The 24,079-nt window shown below is 38.3% G+C and overlaps 1 protein-coding gene across 1 annotated transcript in view; it reads right to left on the reverse strand.

The window, feature by feature from the left end:
• Positions 1 to 24,079, reverse strand: part of Myh15 (myosin heavy chain 15) — a 197,465-nt gene that overhangs the window by 163,723 nt on the left and 9,663 nt on the right. Inside the window, 7 exon segments of the mRNA XM_008841432.1 lie at positions 15,466 to 15,560; positions 15,645 to 15,712; positions 17,468 to 17,550; positions 19,103 to 19,112; positions 20,201 to 20,294; positions 21,558 to 21,591; positions 22,481 to 22,637. Of these exon segments, the coding sequence (XP_008839654.1) occupies positions 15,466 to 15,560; positions 15,645 to 15,712; positions 17,468 to 17,550; positions 19,103 to 19,112; positions 20,201 to 20,294; positions 21,558 to 21,591; positions 22,481 to 22,637 (541 nt within the window).

The raw sequence follows: 24,079 nt of genomic DNA on the forward strand, positions 1-24,079 counted from the left end.
TTCCATGATATAAACAGGCTAAAGGAAATTATGAATTTATGACCACTAAACTATCTCTACAGAAAATAATGGAAGAATGTTTCAGAATGAAAGATAAGTAAATTCCAGGGTACAGCAGAGAGGGGAATAAATTATGCTTGAATAGCAGTTATGCAAAGTAGAGCTAAGACAACAAAAACCACAAAATCAACCAAATGACAGCAATTCAAACACATCTTTCAGTACTAACTCTCAATATTTAATATTGTAATTTCACAAATAAAAGACACAGGCTAGCCAACTGGATTATAAAATAAGATCTATTTCTTTTCTGTCTATAAGAAACACATCGCACCTTAAAGAATAAACACTACCTTAGAGTGAAAGGATGGAAAAAAGTATCCTAAACACATGGGACCAGAAACAAGCAGGCATAATTATTCTACTATCTGAAAAAACAGACTTCAAGCCACAACTAATTAGAAGCAATAAAGATCACTTCATTCTGATCAAGGGAACAACCCACCACAAGGACATTCTAATTCTAAACATATACACCCCAAACTCAGGGACACTCAATTTCTTTTTTTTCAACTTAAAAAAAAATGTTACTGAGAATTTTATACATGCATATAAGGTGATTTGATCAAATCCATGCCCACTCCCTCTCCTCCAACTCCTCCCATATCCCCCCATCACTTTTTTCTGACAACTTCATGTACTCTTTCTTTTTTTTTTTTATAGGGCTTTTTGCTTTGCTAACATTCCCCTCTCTGAGGAGGTAACCCTAAACTCTTTTAGGGATTAGATACAAGCTCCCAAATACTTTTGACATTTTTGGCCTTTGGAACAGAGTATGTTGCTAAGAGGCCCAAGGACATTTTGACTTTTAGCCAAGAGACTGGCTACTTTTCTTTGGTGTCTTTTTGCCCTAACGGCCTAGCCAATTCCTACTTCCTATTCTTATCACACCATCCTCTGAAGAGGTTACCCAAATTGCTAATAGGGATCAGGATGCAGACCACTCTGGCTTCTTCCATGCTGAACAGGGACACAGGTTGAGACAACTGGAGTACCCCTTCAGTGAGTCTATCTAAAAGACTCCCAAATTGCCTAACTCTTATCTGCAGGGAGGAAAGAAAGCCCTTGACTGGTGAATAGAAGATGTGAAGGAGAAGTAAAGGCAAGAGTAGTTAGCATTACAAGTTCAGACAGGGAACCAGAAAAAAAGTCAGAACAGGGCAAATTTCAAATGTTCATATTAGAGTTCATTGGAATTTCTTGATAAAGGCTTCCAAAAACATCCCTCTGTTGGGTTCCTCCTCATTTTTCTCTTGTCTGCCAAGGCTGGACTCGAGAGCTATGGATTCAGGATTTGCTTTCAGGTATTTTGATAGCTATTGAGTGGATAGAATCAGTGTCAGTTCCCTCTCAAAGGCTTCTAGATAGGGGGAGAAAACACATTTATCCATCATTTTAGAACAATAGCAGGTTGTCTCCCCTAGCTACAGGTGGGCACTACAGTATTGCAGACAAAGATTTGAAGTCTTACATCTGAGCAGTATTTTCTGCATACACACAAAAATAATTAATGAGAAATAAATATTGTCTAAATACCATTTTATATGGACTTAAGCCTAATGTCTGGGAAGTGTAAACCCTAGAACTCTTAAAGAAATATACTGATGACTTTACTCTTTGGTTATACTTTCCTTTTGGTTTTTAAGACAAGATAGTTGGCCCAAATAAACCAATTTATTATTACTCCTAAGGTCATTTGAGTCTAACAGCTATCAAAGTGTTCCTCGGGGGTCACAAGGGCTTGGGAGGAGCTCCTGGGTCCTTTCTTTTACCAGTTCCTTCTATGTAAAGGTAAGTCAAAGGTCCTGCTCGACTGTGGCTGGCTTCATTTGGAAACATGGAGGAAATGTTTCCTTTGAGTTGAACATCCTCTTTGTAGACTAGACATTGGTTCAAGTCCATCTGGTGGGGTCTCCACGGCCTCCCTGAACAAGAGGACAGGTGACTCACCAGTTACAGAATATTTTGGGAAGGATGAGACAAAAATAATATATACATAATCTTAAATTTTCTGAGGTCATAGTTCAGTCAACTAGTTTAAGGAACAAGACATTTGTCTAATCAAGGTTTATCTGAGAACGTTTGGATTTTGCCCAAGCTTTAGCTACATACATAGCACACGGTAATTAAAAGTACCAGACTGATGGAACAAACCTTCTTGGACATTTAACAGCCATACTTGGAGGCTTATACTAATCTGGTCAGAGGGCCTTAAAGAACAATTTTTTTTGCTTCTTGCCCTCCAAGGTCAACTAAGTTCCAGGGGAATATGGAGTGTCTCTCAAGATGTCCTGTAACTGTGGGACATTCAATATCATAAAACAAACAATAATAGGCATTAACTCACTGATTAACCCTAACAGAGCAATAGTACATTACTTTAGCATACCACTTTCACCAATAGATATGGCATCAAAATAAAAAACAAAGAGGCATATCAGAGCTACATAACCCCATATACCAAATGAACCTAACAGACACCTAGCGAGTGGACCATCCTAACGCTAAAGAACATATATTCTTCTTATTAGCCCACTGAAGTTTCTCTAAAATATACCATATATTAGGGAAAAAAACAAACTTCAAAAAAAATTAAATTTAAATAAATCCATCTTTTTTTTGTACCACAACAAAATAAAGCTAAAATGAAAACCAAAAGAAACTCCAGAAAATGTGTAAACTCATGGAGATTTAAAAAACTACTGAATGATGAATGGGTAATTGAAAAACTCAAAAAGAATTTTTTAAAAATTCTTAGAATTAAATAAAAACAAACATAAAGCATAGACAAGCCTCTGGAATACAATGAAAGCAGTCTTCAGAGGGAAATTTACAGCTCTACATGCCTATACTTTTAAAAAGAAACATAAAGAGCACAAACAAATGATTTAAGGATGTACTTCAAGAGTTTGAAAATATGGGACTGGAAAGTTTGCTCAGCAGCTAAGAGCATTAGCTACTCTTCCAGAGGACCAAGGTTCAAGTCACAGCATCCACATGGTAGCTAACAACCATCTATTTTGTAATTCTGTTTCCAGGGGACCTGACACCCTTTTCTGGTTTCTGAAGGCATTGCATGTACTGGCACACTGACATGCAGGCAAAATACTCCTATACATTCATTTTTTTTTTTAATTTTAAAAAGAATTTGGAAAACAAGAACAAAACAATCCTAAAAGTAATAGATGGAAAAAATTATCAAAAATAAGAGCAGAAATTAATAAAATGGAAACAGATAAACATAAAATATAAAAAAAATCACTGAAATGAAGACCTGGTTCTTTGAAAAGACAAAATTGACAAATGCTTAGCTGAATTAACTAAAAGAGAGAGAAAACTCAAAGTAATAAAAATTATAGATGAACAGGGACAAAATACAAGAGATATAAAACAAATTCAGAAAGTCATAAGGGCATACTTTAAAATTTTATGTTTGGCTAAATTGGAAAACCTAGAAGAAACAGATAAATTTCTAGATACATCTGACCCACTGAAGTTAAACCAAGATGATATTTTAAAAAATTAAATATATCTATAACAAGCCAGGAGTTTTCTGGCATAATACAAAAATCTCCTGACTAATAAAAGCCCAGGTCCAGATGAAATCATACCAGAATTCTCTCATACCTTTACATCAGAACAATAGCCAACACTACTCAAAATATTCTACAACATAGAAATAGAATACTTAAAACTCATTCTATAAAGCCAATATTATTCTGATACCAAAATCAGATTAAAGACATAGCAAAACAAAAGGGAACTTAGACCAATGTGACCAATATCCCTGGTGAACATAGATGCAAAAATTTTCAACAAAATACTTGTAAACCAAAAACAGGGACACATCAAAAATATCATTCACCATGGCCAATTTGGATTTATACTACAGATTTAGGGATAGTTCAACATGCAGAATCAATAAATGCAATACATCAAACAGGTGAACTTAAATACAGAAAAAAATCACAATCACAAAATCCAACATTCCTTCATGACAAAAGTCTAGAAATGAAGGGAATATACTTCAGTTTAACAAAGGTTATACATGACAAGCACATAGCCAACACTATCCTAAATGGAGGAATTCCATTAAAAATTAGAAACAAGACAGATCTGTACATTATTTCCATTCTTATTCAATATAGTGCTCAAAGTTTTAGCCAAGGAAATAAAATTTCACAAAAATAAAAAGAAGTCAAAGTATCCTTGTTTTCAGATGACATGGTGCTAAACATCATAAGTGACCCTAAAGACTCCACCAGAAAACACCTACAACTGATTAGCACTTTCAGGAAGGTGGCAGGATACAAAATTAACATAAAAAGCAGTGCCTTCCTATATACCAATAATAAACACACTAAGAAAGAAATCCAGGAAAGAACCCCATTCACAATAGTCTCAAGAAAATAACTCACATTAAATCTAGCAAAGGAGGGTGAAGTACCTCTACAATAAAAACTTTAAAACTCTGAAGAAAGAAATCAAGGAAGACACTAAAGACAGAAAGACTTCCCATGCTCATGGACTAGTAAAATTAATATAGTAAAAATGAGCATCCTACAAAAATCTATTTAAAGATTCAATGCTATCTCAATCAAAGTCCCATGCCATTCTTCACAGAAATAGAAAAAAGCTTTGAAATTCATATGGAAATACAAAAGACTTAGGATAGACAAAACAATTCTGAGCAAAAAAGTAATGTGGAAGGTTTATCATACCCAATCTCAAATCATACTCGAGAGCTAGAATAATAAAAATAGCATGGTTCTGGCATAAAAATAGACACAACAAAAAATGGAATAGAATTGAGGAATGACATATAAACCCACACTAGCACAATCAACTATTTTTTTTTGCATAGGGGCCAAAAATACACATTGGAGAAAAGACAGCATCTTCAATAAATGGTGCTGGTTAAACTGGATAGCTAAAAGTGGAAGAAGAACTATGAAACCAGACCACCTTGCTCAAAATTCAACTCCAAATGGATCAAGGGTTTCAACATAAGACCTTATGCTCTGAATAAGCTGGAGACAAATGTAAGAAGTGCACTTCAAATTATAGGCACAGGTAAGGACTTTCTGAATAGGACCCCAGTAGTACAGGAAACAATGCCAACAATACACAAAGGGAACTGTCATTGAGTAAAGGCAACTCATAGAACAGGAGACAATTTTTGCCAGCTATTCTTCTGACAGAGGATTAGCATCTAAAAATATAAAAACAACTCATAAAATTAACAAGAAAACAACCCAATTAAAGAATGGGTTATAGAACTGGACAGAAAATTCTCAAAAGAAAAACTGCAAATGGTCAAGAAATACTTTTAAAAGTGCTCAACATCTGTAGTCATCAGAGAAATGCAAATTAAAACTATTCTAAGATATCATCTTATTCTAGTCAGAATGGCTAAGATTAAGAAAACAAGGTTGCTCAGCAGTTAAGAGCACTAGCTACTCTTGCAAAGGACTCAGGTTGAGTTTTCAGCACCCACATGGTGACAAACAACTGCCCATAACTCCAGTGCCAGGATATACAATGCCCTCTTCTGACCTCCACAGGTACTTCATGCATGTGGTATATTTATAAACATGCATATAAACACTCATAGACATAAAAGTTTTTAAAAAGTGCTAAGAACACACAATGGAGGAAAGATAGCATCTTCAACAAATGGTGCTGGCAAGATCTCCACCTGCAGAAAAGTGAAACTTGACCCTTATCTTTCACCCTGCACAAAAGTTAACTCCAAATGGATCAAAGACCTCAATATAAAACCTTAAACTCAGAAACTGCTAGAAGAAAACATAGGCTGCGCCCTCCAAGATATAGACATAGGAAAGGACTTTCTAAATCAGACACCACCTGCCCAGGCACTAAAGTCAACCATCAATAAGTGGGACCTCACTAAATTGCAAAGTTTATGTACAGCAAAAGAAAGAAACAACTAAGGAAGGGAAAAAGGAAACCCAACAGAGGATTAATATCCAGAATATACAAAGAACTCAAAAAAGAAGAAGATAAACTGCCCAATAAAAAGATGTGTGATATTCCTAAACAGAGAGTTCTCAAGTGAAGAAATAAAAATGGCTAAGAAGCACCTTAAAAAGTGCTCAACATCCTTAGGAATTAGAGAAATGCCAAGATTTCATCTTACAGCAGTCAGATTTGCAGTCACCACCAGTGACGGCCTCTCCTTTGTTCTTGTGGGTGCCACTCCTTCATTCTCATGGGTGTCGAGGCTGCTCCTCCGCTCACCCTGGGCTGAGGCTGCTCTTCTGCCTGCCCTGGGCTGAGGCCGCTCTTCTGCTCGTCCGGTGCTGAGGCACCTCTTCTGCTTGCCCTGTGCTGCCTCCTGTGGTCGCCGCTTCTGCCCAGTCTGGACCCCAGGGCTGGTGAGGAGACTCTGTCAGTGGAGCCACATTCAGACACAGGAGACCAGGTTCAGTGACATAGGTGTGCTTTATTGTAGGATGGCACAAGCTTATATAGGGATAGTGGTCCAATCATAGCACAGCAAGTACGATACCTTATTAGCATAACAGGTTTAGTGTCCTATCACAGTACAGCAAGTAGGATACCTTATTAGCATAACAGACAGCATCCTATTAGCATAACAGACTTAATGTCCTATCACAGTATAGCAGGTAGGATGCCTCAATGGCATAATGGGTTTCAGATTACAGAGCCTGGATTCCTGGAAACCACATGACCCTGACTGCTGCAATACCTAAGTGTTGCAATTTGGAATTCCAAGGGTGGTGATTAGGGAGTGGCAAGCTCTAGGCATCAGTCTCATGATCTGCCAATAGGAGCAAATGTCACAAGGTGTTCCTTGTGGCTCCAGCAGTCCGGCCGTTGCCTCGGGCCTGCTGTATGACTTTCACCTTAAGCTCAAGCCTGTCTCCCACAGATTGATCAAGATCAAGAGAATGAAAGATTCCAAAGGCTGGAAAGGATGTGGAGAAAGAGGAACGCTCATTCACTGCTAGTGGGAATACAAACTTGTGCAATGACTATGGAAAGCAGTGTGGAGAATCCTCAAAAACTAAAAATGAACCTACCATATGACCCAGTGATACCACTCCTTGGCATATACCCAAAGGACTCCTTGTACTGTAGAGATACCTGCACATCCATGTTTGTTGTTACTCTCTTCACAACAGCAAAGAAATGGAAACAACCTAAATGTCCCTCAACTGATGAATGGTTAATGAAAATGTGGTACACCTACCCAAAGGAGTTCTACTCAGCAGTAAAAAAAAGATGAAATTATGAAATTTATAGGTAAATGGATGGACCTACAGAGTGTAATACTAAGTGAAATAACACAAATGCTGAAAACCAAACAATTTATGTTTTCCCTCATTTGTGAATTGTAGCACCTAAAGGGAAAAGTGATGCCCTAGGAACCCTATGAGAAATGCACATAAAGTGTCTGAACATTAATTCATATGTATACCTGGGAGCTGCTTGGCAGGGAATGCAGTATGAGATAGAAGAGGCCTCCCTTAGAGCCATAAACATGCTGAAAAGCACTCATCAAAGAAGCTTCTTTTTGCAACAGATGGTGACGACTGCAGAGTTCCACATCTGGTCAGACATAGAGAACATACACCTGGGAGATGCCCAGTACTAGGTGACACATCTACAGTTGAATCTCTAAAACCAAGGCTCACGGAACATAGTAGAATAAGGGGTTTCCGTGTGATACACACAGAAGGCCTCAACTGATCAAGTTTTGGAGAATAAGAGACTGTAGAGTATAGGATGGGACTCCTATATCGAACCTCACCCACCCACGGCCCAGGGACCATCATGGAAGAGGAGGCAGAAAGATTGTAAGAGCCACAGCTGGTTCATGAATGTAAGGAGGTGGAGGCTTCCAGGCCACTGGAGGCTTGCTCATGTGAGCTATGGCAGAGGTGGCATCAAAGGCAGGACCTATGTCAGCTCAATTAAACAAGGGCCCAAAGTGGAGGTAAGAAATAGGTGGCAGGTAAACACTAGATTGAGAACTATTTGAGACTGATTGCTACTGGGTGAGGGAGAGTATGACTTACATACAATCACTGAATGGGCTGACTAGACTCCAGAAGACACATTTACACTGAAGGACATTTGGGTACAAACTATTGAATGAATAGGACTCATCATGTATGGCAGAGTGCTTAGGGTTTGGTGGGAGGATGGGGGAAGGTATGGATGGGGAATGGGGTCTTGATGTGAATGGGAAATAATTGTATGAAATTTTAAAAGCTCGATAAAAATAAAAAATAAAAAAATAGGTGCTGGACAGAAGCTCAGCAATTAAGAGCACTGGCTGCTCTTGCAGGGGAAAAATATTTAAGGACAAGAAAGAAAAGAAAACAATTGCTGTTGAGAGTATAGGGAAGAAGGGCATTTTTTCACTGATATGGAAGTGCAAATTGGTGCAGCCACTATGGAAATCAATGTAGAGAGCCCCTGCCCCTCAATATTAGAACTACCATAAGACACAGGTATGCCACTCTTGTTATATACCCAAAGGACTCCATAACCTACTACATCAATAGTTGCTGCTCTATTCACAATAGCTAAGAAATGGAATCAGCCTATATGTCCATAAGCTGTTGAATAGGTAATGAAAATGTACTGCATGTATTCAATGGAATTTTATTCAGCTTTAATTAAAAATGAAAATTGTATTTTAATTAAAAATGAAATTCCAGGTGGATGGAACTTGAAAAAATTATGTTAGGTGAGGTTACCCAGGCACAGCAAATTAATTCCATATATTCTCCCTCATATGTGGACCCTAGTTTTGAGAACCCAGTTTGGTGTGTTACATTGGAGTACCTACAGAACCCAGGAAGACAGAAATAAGCCATTGGGAAGGAAGTATCTTAAGAGAAGGGATATAGTAGAAAATAAGTAATATAAAAGTAAAGAGAGGGTCTACTGGGGTGGAAACAGGAAAGTAGTGGGGATAAAGGGGGAAATAAGGAGGTTGGGGAAGGTTAACCAAAACAAAGGGAATATAAAAATAAGGAAGCTGAATATCTTGTAAACAAATTAAATATATATATAATTTATATATCTTTTTAAGAGTTTGAAGAGAGATACCTTGCATGACTGAAAAAGTTGTTACCAGACATGGGTTATTAAACAAATCTCCAGTGCCAGAGGTGTGATGCTTTCTTATGAGTAATTGGTTAGGGAAACTCACAAAATAAAACAGCCTCTTGCCATTCCTCTTTATTGTGTACTGGAATTTGATTACAAGATCCTAATGCTGAAGATGCCATACACTTTAACTGACAGCAGCTTACCAATATGGTGGTTTGAATGAGAATGTCCCCCATAGGCTCCAAACATTTGTACATTTTGTCCCCAGTTGGTGGTGCTATTTGGGGAGGTTTTAGGAGGTGTGGCCATGCAGGAGGAAGCATGTCACTGAGAGCAGGTTTTGAGAGTTCTGAAGCCTTTCCAGATGTTCAGTCTCTCGCTACTTCTCTGTACCTGCTTGAAGATGTGATGACCTGATTTTCTGCTCTGACCACCTTCTGCTGCCATGCCTCCCCCACCATTACAGACTTGAATTCTAAAATTGTAAGCCAAATAAACTCTTCTATAAGTTGCCGTGGTCATGGTGTCTTATCATGCAAAAGAAAAGTAACTAATGTACCAAGGGCTATAGGGGCTCCTTCCACTCCTCTGCTGTGATTTTTCATGCCTAATTTTTTGGAATGTAAGTAAATACTCATAATTTATGAGTTATATATGACTTTCATATTATTGTTGAGATGTTTCTTCTTACATTAATCCTCATGATGCTCTTAAATGCTTCCTTTGCAAGCATAGTTAGAAAGAATATTCAATCATTTTGAAACTGTTCCCCAATGACAGGGAAAACAAAAAATTAAGTAGATTGACAATACCTAAATTGGACCACCAGATGTCAACCAATTACCATTGAACAGTAATTGATCTCAATAGGCCCCAAAGACAAGGCAAGACAACTGAATTCAGGATAAGCATGGATTTTCTAGAGTAGTCCAAATGTGTCAGATTGTTCTGCATATTACTAATCATAGATGACCCTTAAATATGTGAGGTTTCAGCTATTCCTCTGTTAGACCCTGTATTGGTTACTTTTCTGATGCTAAGATAAAATACCATAATCAGAAGTAACTTAAGAAGTTTTATTTTGACTTATTTTTCCAGAGTGTTAGAGTCTATAAAGGTGTTGAAGGCATTACAGCAGGCAGCAGGAACAGGAAGTTGAGAGATCACATATCATATTCAGGAAGCAGAGATCAAGAACTAGAAGTGAGTCAAGACTATAAAGTCTCAAAGCCCATCCCCAGTGATCTACTTCCTCCAGCAAGCCTGCACCTTGTAAAGATCCCATAACTTTCCCAAATAGTACCAGCAGCTAGGGACCAAGTGTTCAAATGCATAAACCTACTGGGGACATTTATCATTCAAACCACCATAAACCCTATGTGTCAGATGCCTAGTCCAACAAGAACGTTAGACTTATGGCTGGAATGTGATTCAGTGGTAGAATTCTTGCCTAGCATGTATGAGGCCTTGAGTTTGATCCTCAGAACCATAAAAAAACAAAACCTGTTTCAGGTTCAGGTATGGGTAACAGGTACTGCTTACTTATCGCCAACAAACATATGATGAACATAATTATCTAGTTTGCACAACTTTTCCTATTTTGTGAAGGCACTTAGTAGCTTAAGACTAAGCACTCAAAATACTGCCAGATTTATACCATTTTCAACCCCAGCACCATAGATGATAGAACTGTTCCCATCAATTTGCTGGCCGGGATCTCTCAACTCAGCCCATATCCACTCCTGTGGGGTACATGGCTGTCCTCAACAGCTTTACACAAATGCAACAAAATCCACTTATCATTTTCCTTCCAACGACCTCCCACAGCACTTAAAATAATGTTTGAACTCCTTTAAACATTTCTATCCAAGAAATGCTAGACTATCTGGATACCTTGCACTCTCCCACTAAAACATGCCATCTGCCATTCTAATAAAATATCTCGTTCTTCAGGCTGTTTGCCTTCACCATTCCCTCTTCTGAGAATGTTATTCCTGGAAAACTGCATATCTAAATCACTCACTTAATCTGCAGAAATAGTGTCTTCTCAGAGAAAAATTGCCTGGTTATTTCCTCTAAAATATAGCCAACCACCTACAGCTCTCCAAACTCCCTTCTCTCTACCCTTCATTGTTCTTTATTTTGTTTTAGAGGTATGCCACTCTATGAACTTATATACTTCTTTGTATGCTGGTTGCTAATTATTTTTCATTCTAGAATGTAAGTCAAAGATGACAGGACTTCTGTGTTCACTCAACCCCCTCCCTACATATGCATAGCAGTCACACAATATTGTCTTGCCAATCTCTTCTCTCTAACATTTCTGCCTCCATGCCAGGCTAATAATCATCCTACACATTAACCTCAAAGAAGTGGATGGTCTGCTATTATCTCACCTACTCCCTACTACCCACCACAGCACCAAACACAAACATGCATCCTCCTACCTCCCTACATGCAGAAAATATCAGGATAAAGTCTTCAGACTCCTCTATGCAAATCCTCTAATCCAGTCAGCCTGCATTTTGTTCATGCTCTTGATTTTCCCTTTCCTGGTCTTGTATATATGGTTCCTCCTTCAAAAATATAGCCTCCAATTTTCACTTCATCTGGCTCTTCTATCTGTTCTTAATATTTCAAGCTACATTCTCCTTTTTTATAAAACTCCCATTGGATACCACGAATCACAGTGATGCCTCTCTCTTCTCTCCTCTTCTCTATGACACCAGTATGGCTTTAAATATTTGAGACTTTAAATTATCTGAGACATTATACACATCCACAAACATACACACACACACGGGTGCATGCACACATGCACACATGCACGTGCACACAAGCACAAACACACATGCAGACACACACATACACATACACACACATATTTAACAATGCCAAAGCATCTTATTAACTGCAAATTTTCTTTTTGATTTTACTTCCAAATTAAGTAACATTGCAGCCATTTATTTTACCCACATAAACTTACAGAACATCAGTTATATAAGTGCCCAAATTTCTTTTGGTAGGATAAATAAACTGAGGTCTAAAAGTGTTAAGACAGGATGGAGAAAAGGCTCAGTGGTTAAAAGCACTTTCTGTTTTTGCAGAGGACTGGGTATGGTTACCAGAACCCACATGGTGGCTAACCACCCTTTGTTAACTCCAGTTCCAGCATATACAATGGCGTCTTCTGGCCTCCATGGATATTGCACACATAGGTGCACTTACGTACATGCCTGCAAAACATGCACACACATAAAATAAAAATAACATTAAAAATATTAAATAAAAATAAAAATGCCAAAAGACCTCAGGGAGGAGGGTTCCAGGTCAAGCTCTAGCTCAATTCTTCTAAGTCCTGTTTCTGACGTGTGTGGTTTCTTTAGCAATAGGTTTTTATTCTTTCCCTTTTTTATCCTCCTCGAGGTAGATTTATTTTATTTTTTCATTGAATTTTTGTGAATTTTGTACAATATAATTTGGTAATACTTAATCCTCTCCCTTATCTTCACTTCCTCTTAATGCCCACTGCCCAATTTAATGTACTTTTACACATATAATAAGGTTTATGGAGTCTAATTTGTGTCCTCAAATGTCCTTCAGTATGGGTTCATCCACTGGAGTTTGGTTAACTTACCAAGAGTCCCATTCTTGAAAGAAACTCTCTCTCCACCATCCAGCAGCTATTAGTTGCCAGAATTTTCATAGGTCAGGTTGGGGTTTCTTACCCATTTCCCCTGTCTATGCTGGGATTTTGTCTGAGTTGAGCTTGCATGGGATTTGTATATATAGTGTCACCAAGCAATAAGAACTTATCTACAATTTCCGGGAGACAGCCCAGGGCAACGGCAATAGCCTATATTGTTTGAGGAGTCTCTTGGTCTCCCCTAACTGATAACTCAAAGAAGGGTTTCCCATGCCTGGTGCAGGGGTTTATTAGTCTTTGGTTTCTGTGTGCAAGTGGAAGCATTTTTTGCCTATGTGGCATAATTCCATATATATATACTTATAAAAATGTTTTCTTAAGACATTTTCAAATATTCTTAGTTTTATTTATCTTTCCTTCCTCCCTTTCCCTCTGGATTACCCTCCCCAGTTAATATCTATCACCCATCTTCTCCTTTATAGCATCCCCATCCTACTATTCCCTCTCTAGAGCTCATTTTCACTTACCCCTTGATTGCTTTCTACTTTCCTGGCTTCTGCAGCTACTTCAGATTATTTGTACAAATCTAAAGATCAGAGCTAGGATCCAAAAATAAGAGGGCTTTCCCCACTCTGGGTTACATCACTCAGCATATTTTCCAGTTCCATCCATTTCCTGCAAATTCATGCTTTCATTTTTCTCTTCTTCTTCTTCTTCTTCTTCTTCTTCTTCTTCTTCTTCTTCTTCTTCTTCTTCTTCTTCCCCCCTTTGGAGCAGGGGATAGGAAGAGAATGGGGGTGGGGTACTTAAATTTTTTTAAATGATCCATGGAAGCCCCTGCCTTACCTTAAGAAATCGAGCCAGCCATCATGAATGATGGAGGGATCCAGCTGCAGAGAGAGTCTTCTTCTTCTTCTTCTTCTTCTTCTTCTTCTTCGACAGCATATCCCTAGTTTCAGTACACCTGGAAGTCACTATGGGGACCAGGCTGGTCTCAATTTCACAGAGATTCACTTGCTTCTGCCTCATAAGGGCTGGGGTTAAAGGTACATGCCACCACATCTAGTGATTTCATTTTTCTTTATAACTAAATAGAATCCTTCCTTATTTTTGCTCAGGATTGCTTTGGCTATCCAGGGTCCTTTGTGCTTCTGTGTGAATTTTAGAATTTTTTTTCTGTGAAGAATTTCATGGAGATTTTGACTAGGATTGCATTGAATCTATAAATTGCTTTTAGTAGGATGGTCACTTTCACAATATTAATTCTACCAATCCATAAGCATGGGAGCCCTTTCCATCTTCTAGTGTCTTTCTCAATCTCTTTCTTCAGAAATTTAAGCTTCATTGTAGAGGTCTTTTACCTAATGGTGAGGTTATGTCTTTGAGGCTATTGTTAATGACAGTCTTTCCATGATCTCTTTCTCAGCATGTTTGCTATTGGTATATAGAAAAGCTACTATGGAATATCCTATGTATAACAAATAAGGATGCAAATAGAGATGGCTTGCTTTCTTCTTTCCCTTATCTTATTGCTCTACCTAGGGCCTCAAGTGCTATTTTGAGCTTTCATAGTATCAGAACGTGCTATGCAAGCTGACAAGTGAGAAAAGCAATCAATAGTTCTATCTAGCTATGAATACTATGAACCCCAACAATAACCACCCCAACAAGATATCCACAACAGTGTAATAGTGACACTTTTATCTTGGAGATAACCAACAACTGTCTAACTCCACTTAAGGCCTGCTCAATAGGAGGGAATTCATGCCAGGTACTGTAAACATAGCCAAATATCCATGGGTGGAGAGGTCATAGACATTAGAGGACAACCTACTACTGTCATTTTTCCAAACCAATATAATTTCTAACTGTACTCTTATACCCCTAGATAAGTGTAGCTTTCATTCCTCATCAAGAGACGTTTCTAATTTCATGAAGTGGCTACTATTACAAAGATCCACAGCGAGTCAAACTGCAAAGAACAAGTGACTCAGCCCCTATAGCCAAGGCTTAGTGAACATCACTGAAAAGGGAATGGAAAGATTGTAAGAGCCAGAGGACCAGCACACCTTCTGCTAGACAGTATTCTCTAGACAAAACAGGAAAGCTACACTCATGAAATCTCGACAATATAAGGTCTGAATAATCTTAATACCAGTTGACAAGCCTGTGTGGATAGGGAAAATTTCACAAGGTCCTACCTCTAGATGAAGAGCTACAGGCAATCAATGGCTGCTGATAGGAGGAGAATCAGTTTTCTCCAGGGAGAAGCTCCTTGATAGGTTATCCAATCCCAAGTGATCTGCTCTAAATACATGTACATACAAGCAACATTAAATGATTCAGTACGTTTTATATGTTTATATGTACATATATGTATATACGTATGCAGATATGTATATAATTGCAATGATAATAATTAAAGAAGTCCTGAATTTGAGAGAGAGTAGGGAGGCATGGGAAGAATTGGAGGCGCAGAGGGAATATGGAAATGATGTAAATAGTGTACTCACATATGAAATTCTCCAAAAAAAAACATTTAAATTCATAGAAGTGCTAAGAGACTTACTAAAGCAGTATCTCCATCCCCTGAAACCTGTGTCTCTCTCCTTAACTAGAATGACAGTCAGATTCAGTCTTATACTTACTCTGAAGTTCTTGTTTTCCAGACAGACTTTGACAGAATATGTGGAAGTTCCTCTCTCCGGGTTGCTGGTAAATTATCCTGGATTTTCGAGCAAATCTGGAAAGATGGAAAATGGATAGTCATACTTACATAGTCTTAACAAAACTTAGAAGAAAATCAACCAGATAGTGCAGTGGCTACTTACAGATCTGAATGTCTGCAGATGGCAGCATGCCTCTCATACCAAAGTATATCCTGACAAGTTTTCCCTAGGTAGACACAGAGCACAGGCTTCTATCCAAACTTCCCAGACAGTTGCACTTGCTTTATTATATTTGTCTGGAAGTGATTACATCCCCAAAAGATTGGAAAATAAAATGCAACATAGGTTTGAGATGAGATGGCACCAGAGAGTGTCTAGAGGGAGCCAGACTGGCTGGCATGGCTAGAGCAGTCTTGACTTATAGTACCAGATCTGCTAGTTTCTGCCTGTGTGTTCTTGTGAGCACTGTGGTCTCTCTGGACCTCAATGCTCTTATTTGAAAAGGAAGAATGTATCAACTTCTTGGCATGCTCATTCATTCATGCATTTAATATTCCCTGAATATCTTCTGTGGTCCAAGAAACCTCTGAGGTACTAAAGATACTACACAAGAAAAATAAGCATGATCCCTACCCTTATGAAGTGTATGTTCTAGAGGGTACATCTGGGTACTCAACAGGAACATTTGACATAGTTTGAAATAAAAAGAAATGCCATGTGTGCTATAGCTTGGGAAGAAGAGAAAGGGGAGAATAAACCAAGTCTCAGAGATAGACAGGCCCATATCATGTAAGTCCATATAACCAAGAAAAGGGTGAGGCTTCATTTCATCTGTGCTCAGAAGAATGAGTGACTTGGAGAAATATACTTTGACTTAAGGCTCAAAATACACTGAATTTAAACATCAGGTTTGTCTGCTTTCTTCCTTTCAACAAAAAGCTATAAAGAAGAATCTAGCCAGGCATAAGCGTGTCCAGTAGTGACAGTATCTACGTCAGAATGCCATATTCAGTGCAGCTGGGGCACGCAGGATGAGGCTGTGAGTACAGTAAACAAAAGCCTGGCTGTGGTCAGCCAATGCGGAGAAGGCACCGAAGCAGGACATGTTTCTGGCAGGTGAAAAAGAGTAGACACAACAGGGGACTGATAGCTAGTACGTTAGAAAGCAAAGCAAGAATAGCAGCTACACATGCAAACATATATGTGTATGCATGCATATATATGTGGAAAATTAATATGTATGTATGCATGCACAGTATTAATTTTTGAAACTTACCAGATTTCTTGGTTTTTATTGAATGTGCATTTGTCTTTTTTTTCTTCTACTTATCAATATATCTAATTTTTTTTCTGCTTCCATTTATCATTCTAACATTATCTTCATCTTCCTGCTGCTGTGCTTCTTTATTTGTTGTTCTTACTTCCCTCCCCCCTCCTTTTCTATCCCTTCTCTTCTGTTACTTTTCTTTCCTGCCCCCCTCTCTTTTTCTCTCTCATTTCTATCTCAGTAACAGAGATTATTTCCTTCACTTTTTTCTTTTTGTCTTTCTTCCTTCTTTCCCTTTCCTTCTCTTTCTCTTACATGTTTCATAAAATATACATTAGTATTTTAACAAATCTCTAAAGTAGCAACTGTTTAACACACCAGTGTTAACATCTGCTAGAAACAGACCAAGAATGCAAACAAATATAAACAGGGACTGTGCATCACTAAGATTTTTCCATAAAAACTAGGCAACAAGCCTGAGTCTATTATTTAATTACACCCAGAGAGTCAAACATGAAGCCTTCTGCAGTTTTCCTTAACCTTTGTAGTGGCTCCCTGCCAGTCATTCTTGGCACAAAATGGATTTGTGAAACTATGTTTTTAAATCCAAAATTTTCCTCTGTCATGAGACTTTTAATTACTGAAAAACATTTTAAAAACCCTTTGTTCAACTCCTAAAAATCATAGGCTCAGAGATGCTATCATGTTACTTACAAAATGAGAAGAGTTGTCATTTCTCAGAGTTTTTGCATTTCCAAATGCTTCCAAAATAGGATTTATCTGCACAATTTGATCTTCTAAAATTCCCCAAGGTGTATGGGAAAGAAGTATAGCTGATTAAGGTTTTACCAGGATTCCATAGGTCAGCCAACCTTCCATCTCCACGTCTATCCCCATTACAACTGTAATAGCCAATGACCAAAAGTTTCCAAATATGACTATAAAATGCTATCTTCAGAACTGACTTTCAAAAAAGCAGAGGGATGAAAGATACTGGTTTATATATGGTTCTCCAATGAAAACATATGGGAGCTCGTTAATTTTTAATGGTTTTGTTTGTTTCATCATTGGTCCATGTAGAAAAAGAAAATGTTTATTAACAAAATAAAACAAATGGAAAAACCTGGAAATTTATCTAAAGATAGTGCATTATATTTTTCTTACACTATTCTTAGGTAATCTAGAGGTTCATATCAAGCAGTAAATTTTAATGATGTTGATTTTAAATTTGAATTGTGCATATTCAGGACTCTGGGCTGTTCACACAGAATGATCCCGAATGGCTTGTTGTTTTATAAACTCATCCTTGAAGACCATATAATTATATACTATATGATATTCAAGAATATAACATGTATAAATATTATTTTCCTTTTGAATAGTATGTATTTATTATCTTCCTAAGAATTAAAGGTCTATATACATAAGGGTTTCCATAGATCTGTTATGCATTATACATTATATTATGCATCATCATACTAAATTGCAGGATAAAACAAATTAACACCACACAACAAAAAACAAAACTAAAATGCACACAGAAGTGAAGTTTTATCTAGGGTATAATAAAGAGTTCAATGATACCTACAGAAATCAATAAAATTCAGGAATGAGGAGATAGGAAGGGATATCTTTCAGAGATTAAAATTTGAATCAAGTGGGTCTAAATTTTGGTATATTTCTTGTTATAGCAAAAATAACAGGTTGCCTCTAATTGAAAATTCAAAGTAATAATGGAATGATGTGAGATATAACAGCTAAGTAACAATTGATTCTAAGTACCACTCAACATTGCTAAATTTTCCTTCTATGTGGTGTAATTATTCCCAAGTTGTTATAAAAGCCCACTGTGGAGTGGAGCTTGAAAAAAAAATAAGCTGAGCCGGGCATGGTGGTGCATGTCTTTAATCCCAGCACTCGGGAGGCAGAGGCAGGCAGATCTCTGAGTTCAAGATCAGCCTAGTCTACACAGAGAGTTCCAGGCCAGCTGGGGCTACGGGGAGACCCTGTCTTAAAAGGAAAAAAAAAAAGGAAGCTGAATTAAAAATAACAAGGGTGATGACTGGTTTTAACTGTCACCTGGAAAGAGTGTCTCAAAGAGTGATTGTCTAGATTAGCTTGATATTCTTAAGTGGGTTAAGTGAAGTTGGAAGACCCTGAATGTGGACAGAACTATTTCATAGGCTGGGCTTTGGTCTGAATGAACAGGAGAGAGTGAATTGAGCACTAGCATACACATATTAACTCACTGTTTTCTGCTCCCGACTGTGGATGAAATGTAACTAGCTGCTTCAAGTTCCTACTGCCTTGACTTCCCTATAATTATGGCCTGTAACCTAAAATTGTGACCCAAATAACCCTTTCTAAGGACTGGAGATATGCTCAGTGGTCAAGAGCCCTGTTTGCTCTTGCAGAGGACCTCGGTTGGGTTACCAGCACCTACATGGCAGCTAACAACCATCCATAACTCCAGTTTCAGGGGATCCAGTACCCTCTTTTGACTTCTGCAGTCATTGTATGACATAAGTGCACTTACATACATAGAAGCAATATACTCATACATATAAAATAAAAATAATAAATTTTTTTTAAAAAAACTCTCCTTAAGTTACTTTTGTCAGGTTATTTTAGTCACAACGGGAAATGAAACAAAGATAGCAAGGTTTAATACAGTAAATAGCAAGAGACAGTAAAGTTTTAAGGAACCTGTGTGATTAAAGCTGAGGGTATTTCTATTGGGCATCTGTTACCTGATAAAGGAGTTAGGGGTAAAGAATGCCATCTTCTTTATTGGTGTGTATTTGTGGGAATCTGGCATGGCATTGTTGCTAAGGATTTTGGAAATATTAGAAGAAAGCATTCAATGTAGTGATGACATGAAGTCAAAAGGTTGAGATTTTTAAGACATAATAACCAGAGAAGCAAACCAAAAGAGCACAGCCATTACATATTCCTTGAAGCAGATTTTAAAAGTATGTAATAATTGTTTTCAGTTTGATTAAGATGAGCCTCTAAAGGGGCAAAGGGTCTCAAGTTGGTGGCACCATTTGAGATGACATGGAACATTTAAGACATGGAGCTTTGTTGGGTGAAGTGGGTCACTGGAGGCAGGCCTTGAGACTTTATAGCCCAGCTCTACTTTCTGTTCACTCTTTGCTTCTGGAGTGTGGGTGCAATGTGACCAGCTGGCTCTCTAGTCCTGTCACCATTGCTTCTCTACCATGATGAATGTATCCTTTCTAACTGTAAGCCAGAACAAACCCTTCCGTCCTTAAATTGCTTTGCTTGATATTTATCACAGGTATGAGAAAAGTAACTAACATAATTTTGCTAATTTTTCTGTGGTTCTTTCTACTTCCTTACACCCCATAAGTGGTCAGGCAGAGTGTCCATTACCCAGTGAATGAGGCTACCTCACTTTTCCTGTCTTGATGTATGAACACTTACCGGCTTTTTCTTGGATTCACTTGTGGCTGCTGTGGTAGCAAAATACTGGATAATATGTTTGGTGTTCGCAGTCTTTCCAGCACCAGATTTTCCTCTGTAATTTGAAATTCAGAAACACAGTTAACTGGTTCTGATTATCAGTGCAATGAATTAAATAATTCTGATCAGATACAACTCTCTTCCCAAAAAAGGGACTGATAATCATTTCATCAGGAAGCTGTGCTTTAGAGTTCTCCTTTCGCTTTGATAACTAACTACATTTGCTCACCTAAAGCATGAAGGCCTGCCTTTCTCTCCATAAAACATCAGAAACCAGTCTACGTTATTTGCAAAAAGCTGAATTTAAACTCTAATGTGCTAAGTCCACAGGATCGCCTTTGAGATAGCAATGGAAAGCCAAATGCAAGGGGTCATCATCACTCCAAAGGAAGACCACAGGGTTGAGTACTTCACAGCCCTGTGGTCTCAGTTACCTACTGACATTCACCTGCCTAGCTGGTGCTCTTTCCATCACCTAGGTCCTCTTCTTCCTCTTCACTCTCTTTTGTTATTTTTCAAAGATATACCATGTTTTACTGTATATACTACATTGTTGGAGTATGTTAGGTTGCCTTTTAGGACACAAGATGGCCCCCTAACCCCAGGGAACCAACTACCCCTCCCTCAGAGGGCTGATCACATGATTCACAGGAATACTAGTCTGGATCACTAAAATGAAACTGTAAACTGAAACCTAAGCTGTCTGCTCAAGGATGAACTGATCATTGTACACTCTCCTGAACGACTTAAGAACCCTATATAAGCTCGCTGTTTCCTCAATAAAGTAGATCTGTGTCTCTGAACCTGGTCTCCTGGGTCTGAATGCAGCACCACTGACACAGCCATCTCACCAGCCCCAGGATCCAGGATCGGGTGGCGGCGGGGGCGGTGACCATGAAAGCAGCCTGAATGGACAGCTGCACTATGTTATATCCCCAATCTCGCTGCTCAGCATAGTGAGTTATCTGTTCCATGACCTTATCTTCTAGACTTTCAGCCTCTCTGCTTAATGAAATAGTGAAGAGACCTTTGAAGATGATCATTTGGAAGAGTGGAACTCCCTCTACTGAAAGGTACTAAACTAGCATGTAGTTTCTAAAGAGTATCTTTGAATGATGGTGACAGATTTCCTCACACCATAGAATAACCACTGAAGTGCTATGACTATTTGCTGAGTATCTTATCTTGCTTAAAATGTATTTTCCATCTAAACAGCAAACAACTTAAAGTTGTCAAATTTAGGTTTTATTCTCAATGAAATATATTCATTTGTCTCCACTGAAACTTCATGTTGGGCCAAAAGAAAAACAAGACAAACACTTATGTGAAGAGTATAGCCTGATTCACTCTACCTGAAAAGAAAAGGAAAAAGTCAAACTATTCTTATGGTTGAAGCTTATGTATTGACATTAATTGATTCACAATTTTCGTGCCTTCGGTTTCTTCAGTTTTAACTTAGAAACAAGGGGAAGGATTTGTTTCATTTACAGTTATTGAAAAATTACATTTAAAAGACACAGGATAAAGTAGATATCCCTATTTATACCAGTCATAAGGACATACAAATTCTAGGCCTATTTCCTTACTCTAAGTACAAATGATAACAAACTAATGTTGGCTTTTTTAAAAATCAATTTTAGGTTTTTAAAAATCATTGTATAAGAGTAACCATGGAATAACTTCTTTGTGTCAAGCAATCTAGCCAATGTTTTATTGGCTATAAGTTACAGAAGACATCTGGGGCTGGAGAGATGGCTCAGTGGTTAAGAGCATTAGGTGCTCTTGCAGAGGATCTGGGTTCAGTTCTCAGTACCCACATGGTAGCTAACAATCTTTCATAACTACAGTTTCAAGGGATCCAAAAACCCTTCTGACATCCTTGGGCATTGCATGACACAGGTACACTGATCCATACAGGCAATACACTCATACACATAAAATAAAATTAATAAATAAAACATTTTTTAAAGCAGATATCTGTAGAGGGCTTTTTCTGGGCCAGCCTCCAGTCCCAGCACCTCAAATGCTTTATTTCACTCTGAAGTACAAGCTAATTGTTCCAGTAACCCTAGGAGGCATGTACTATGTTGCTCACATTTTATCTAGAAGGAAGTATAAGCGCAAGAGACTAGAGAGCCGTGAAGGCCACACTCTGCTCCCAATGCCTAAGCACCCTTTAGTGACATGGAGAAAACATAGATCAGATATTTTCACTTTTCATTTCGTAGGGCAGCTACTTACTGCGAAGCATATCCTGAAAGGCATTATCAGCAATAGCAAAGATGTGAGGGGGAGCCTCGGATCGCCTCTTCCCTTTGTAAGCAGCCATGACCTCCTTCTGATATACTGGGAGTCTCTTGTAAGGGTTTATAGCCACACAGAAGAGACCTGAATACGTCTGAGGGAAGATCAGAATGGATTCAGAAAACACACCAACGATGCTCCAGGTTGGTCAGCTCTTCCCTGTCAGGTAACATTTGCTTATAAGGGAACACAAAGGAGGACAGCTTTTTGGATTCATGTGAAGAAGGGACTTGTAACAAAGCAGATAGAACTGGGTTAGACCAACATCAGGACCTGGGATCACCTCTTGAGCTAACTACTAATAGGTCTGACACATATAACTCTTTTTTCAAAAGATTTATTTTTATTTTATGTGTATGGGTGTTTGCCTGCATGTATGTATGTATGTATGTATGTATGTATGTATGTATGTATGTATACCATATGCATGGTTGGTGCCTACAGAGGCCAGAAGAGAGCATTGAATCCCCTGGCACTGGACTTACCAAAGACTGTGAGCTGCTATGTGGGTGCTGGGAATGGACCTGGGACTTCTGCAAAAGTTGCAAAATTTTTGTCTTTCTCTTGAAGACAAAGAGCACAAGAACAGGCCTGCAGGGATTTTTATGAGGAGCCATCGGTCATTTGAAGCCAGAATGGAATCTCTACCATAGCAAGATTTAGAAACCTTACTTCAGTATACTGGGGAAAATAAATAGCTCAGTGTGGGCTACTTGGTAATTAAAGTGACAATTATGGCCTCTAAAAAGATGTGTTTAGGGGCTGTAGAGTTGGCTCAGAGGTTAAGAGCACTAGCTATTCTTACAGAGGAAACAGGTTTAGTTCCCAGCACCCACATGATGGCTAACAACCTTTTGTAATTCCAGTTCCGGGGGATCTGACATCCTCTTCTGATCTCCCTCGACACTGCACAACAAGGGTGCACTTATATACATGCAGGCAATATAGTCATTCACATAAGATAAAAATAATAAATAAAATATAAAAAGATGTGCTTATATCTTACTCTCAGAGAGAGTGATTGTTATATTATTTGGGAAAAGCATCATTATAAATGTGTATAATGAAGGATATAAAATGAAGAAATAGTGCCAGACAGGAGAAACCTCCCTTCAAGTTTTTGTCCAGAGTAGTCCTCCCAAAATTACACAGGCTATTTCCACAGCCCTTGACTGCCTCCCAGAACTTGAAGGCAAGACCCTATTGCTGAAGACAGGACATACTTTGGACACAGGACTTGGAGCAATGGAGCTGGAACTAACCTGAAAGGCTAGTTCCCATAGTTTTGAAGAACACTATGCAAGCTGTTAAGAGAGATCAACTGATGGTCCAACCCCAGCCTTAAAACCTAATAACCACAACAACTACTGGAATAGCAAACTATATTGGGCAGTAGTGGCACTTTTATCTTGGTGGTAAACAACAGCTCCCTAATTTGACTTAAAGTCCACTCAATGGGAAGAAACTCATGTGTGGTACTATAAACATAGCCAAATACACACAGCTAGAGAGTTTATAGATTTTAGCAAAAAAACC

This window comes from Nannospalax galili, unplaced genomic scaffold, assembly GCF_000622305.1.
Source record: "Nannospalax galili isolate Female #2095 unplaced genomic scaffold, S.galili_v1.0 scaffold261, whole genome shotgun sequence".
Taxonomy (NCBI): domain Eukaryota; kingdom Metazoa; phylum Chordata; class Mammalia; order Rodentia; family Spalacidae; genus Nannospalax; species Nannospalax galili.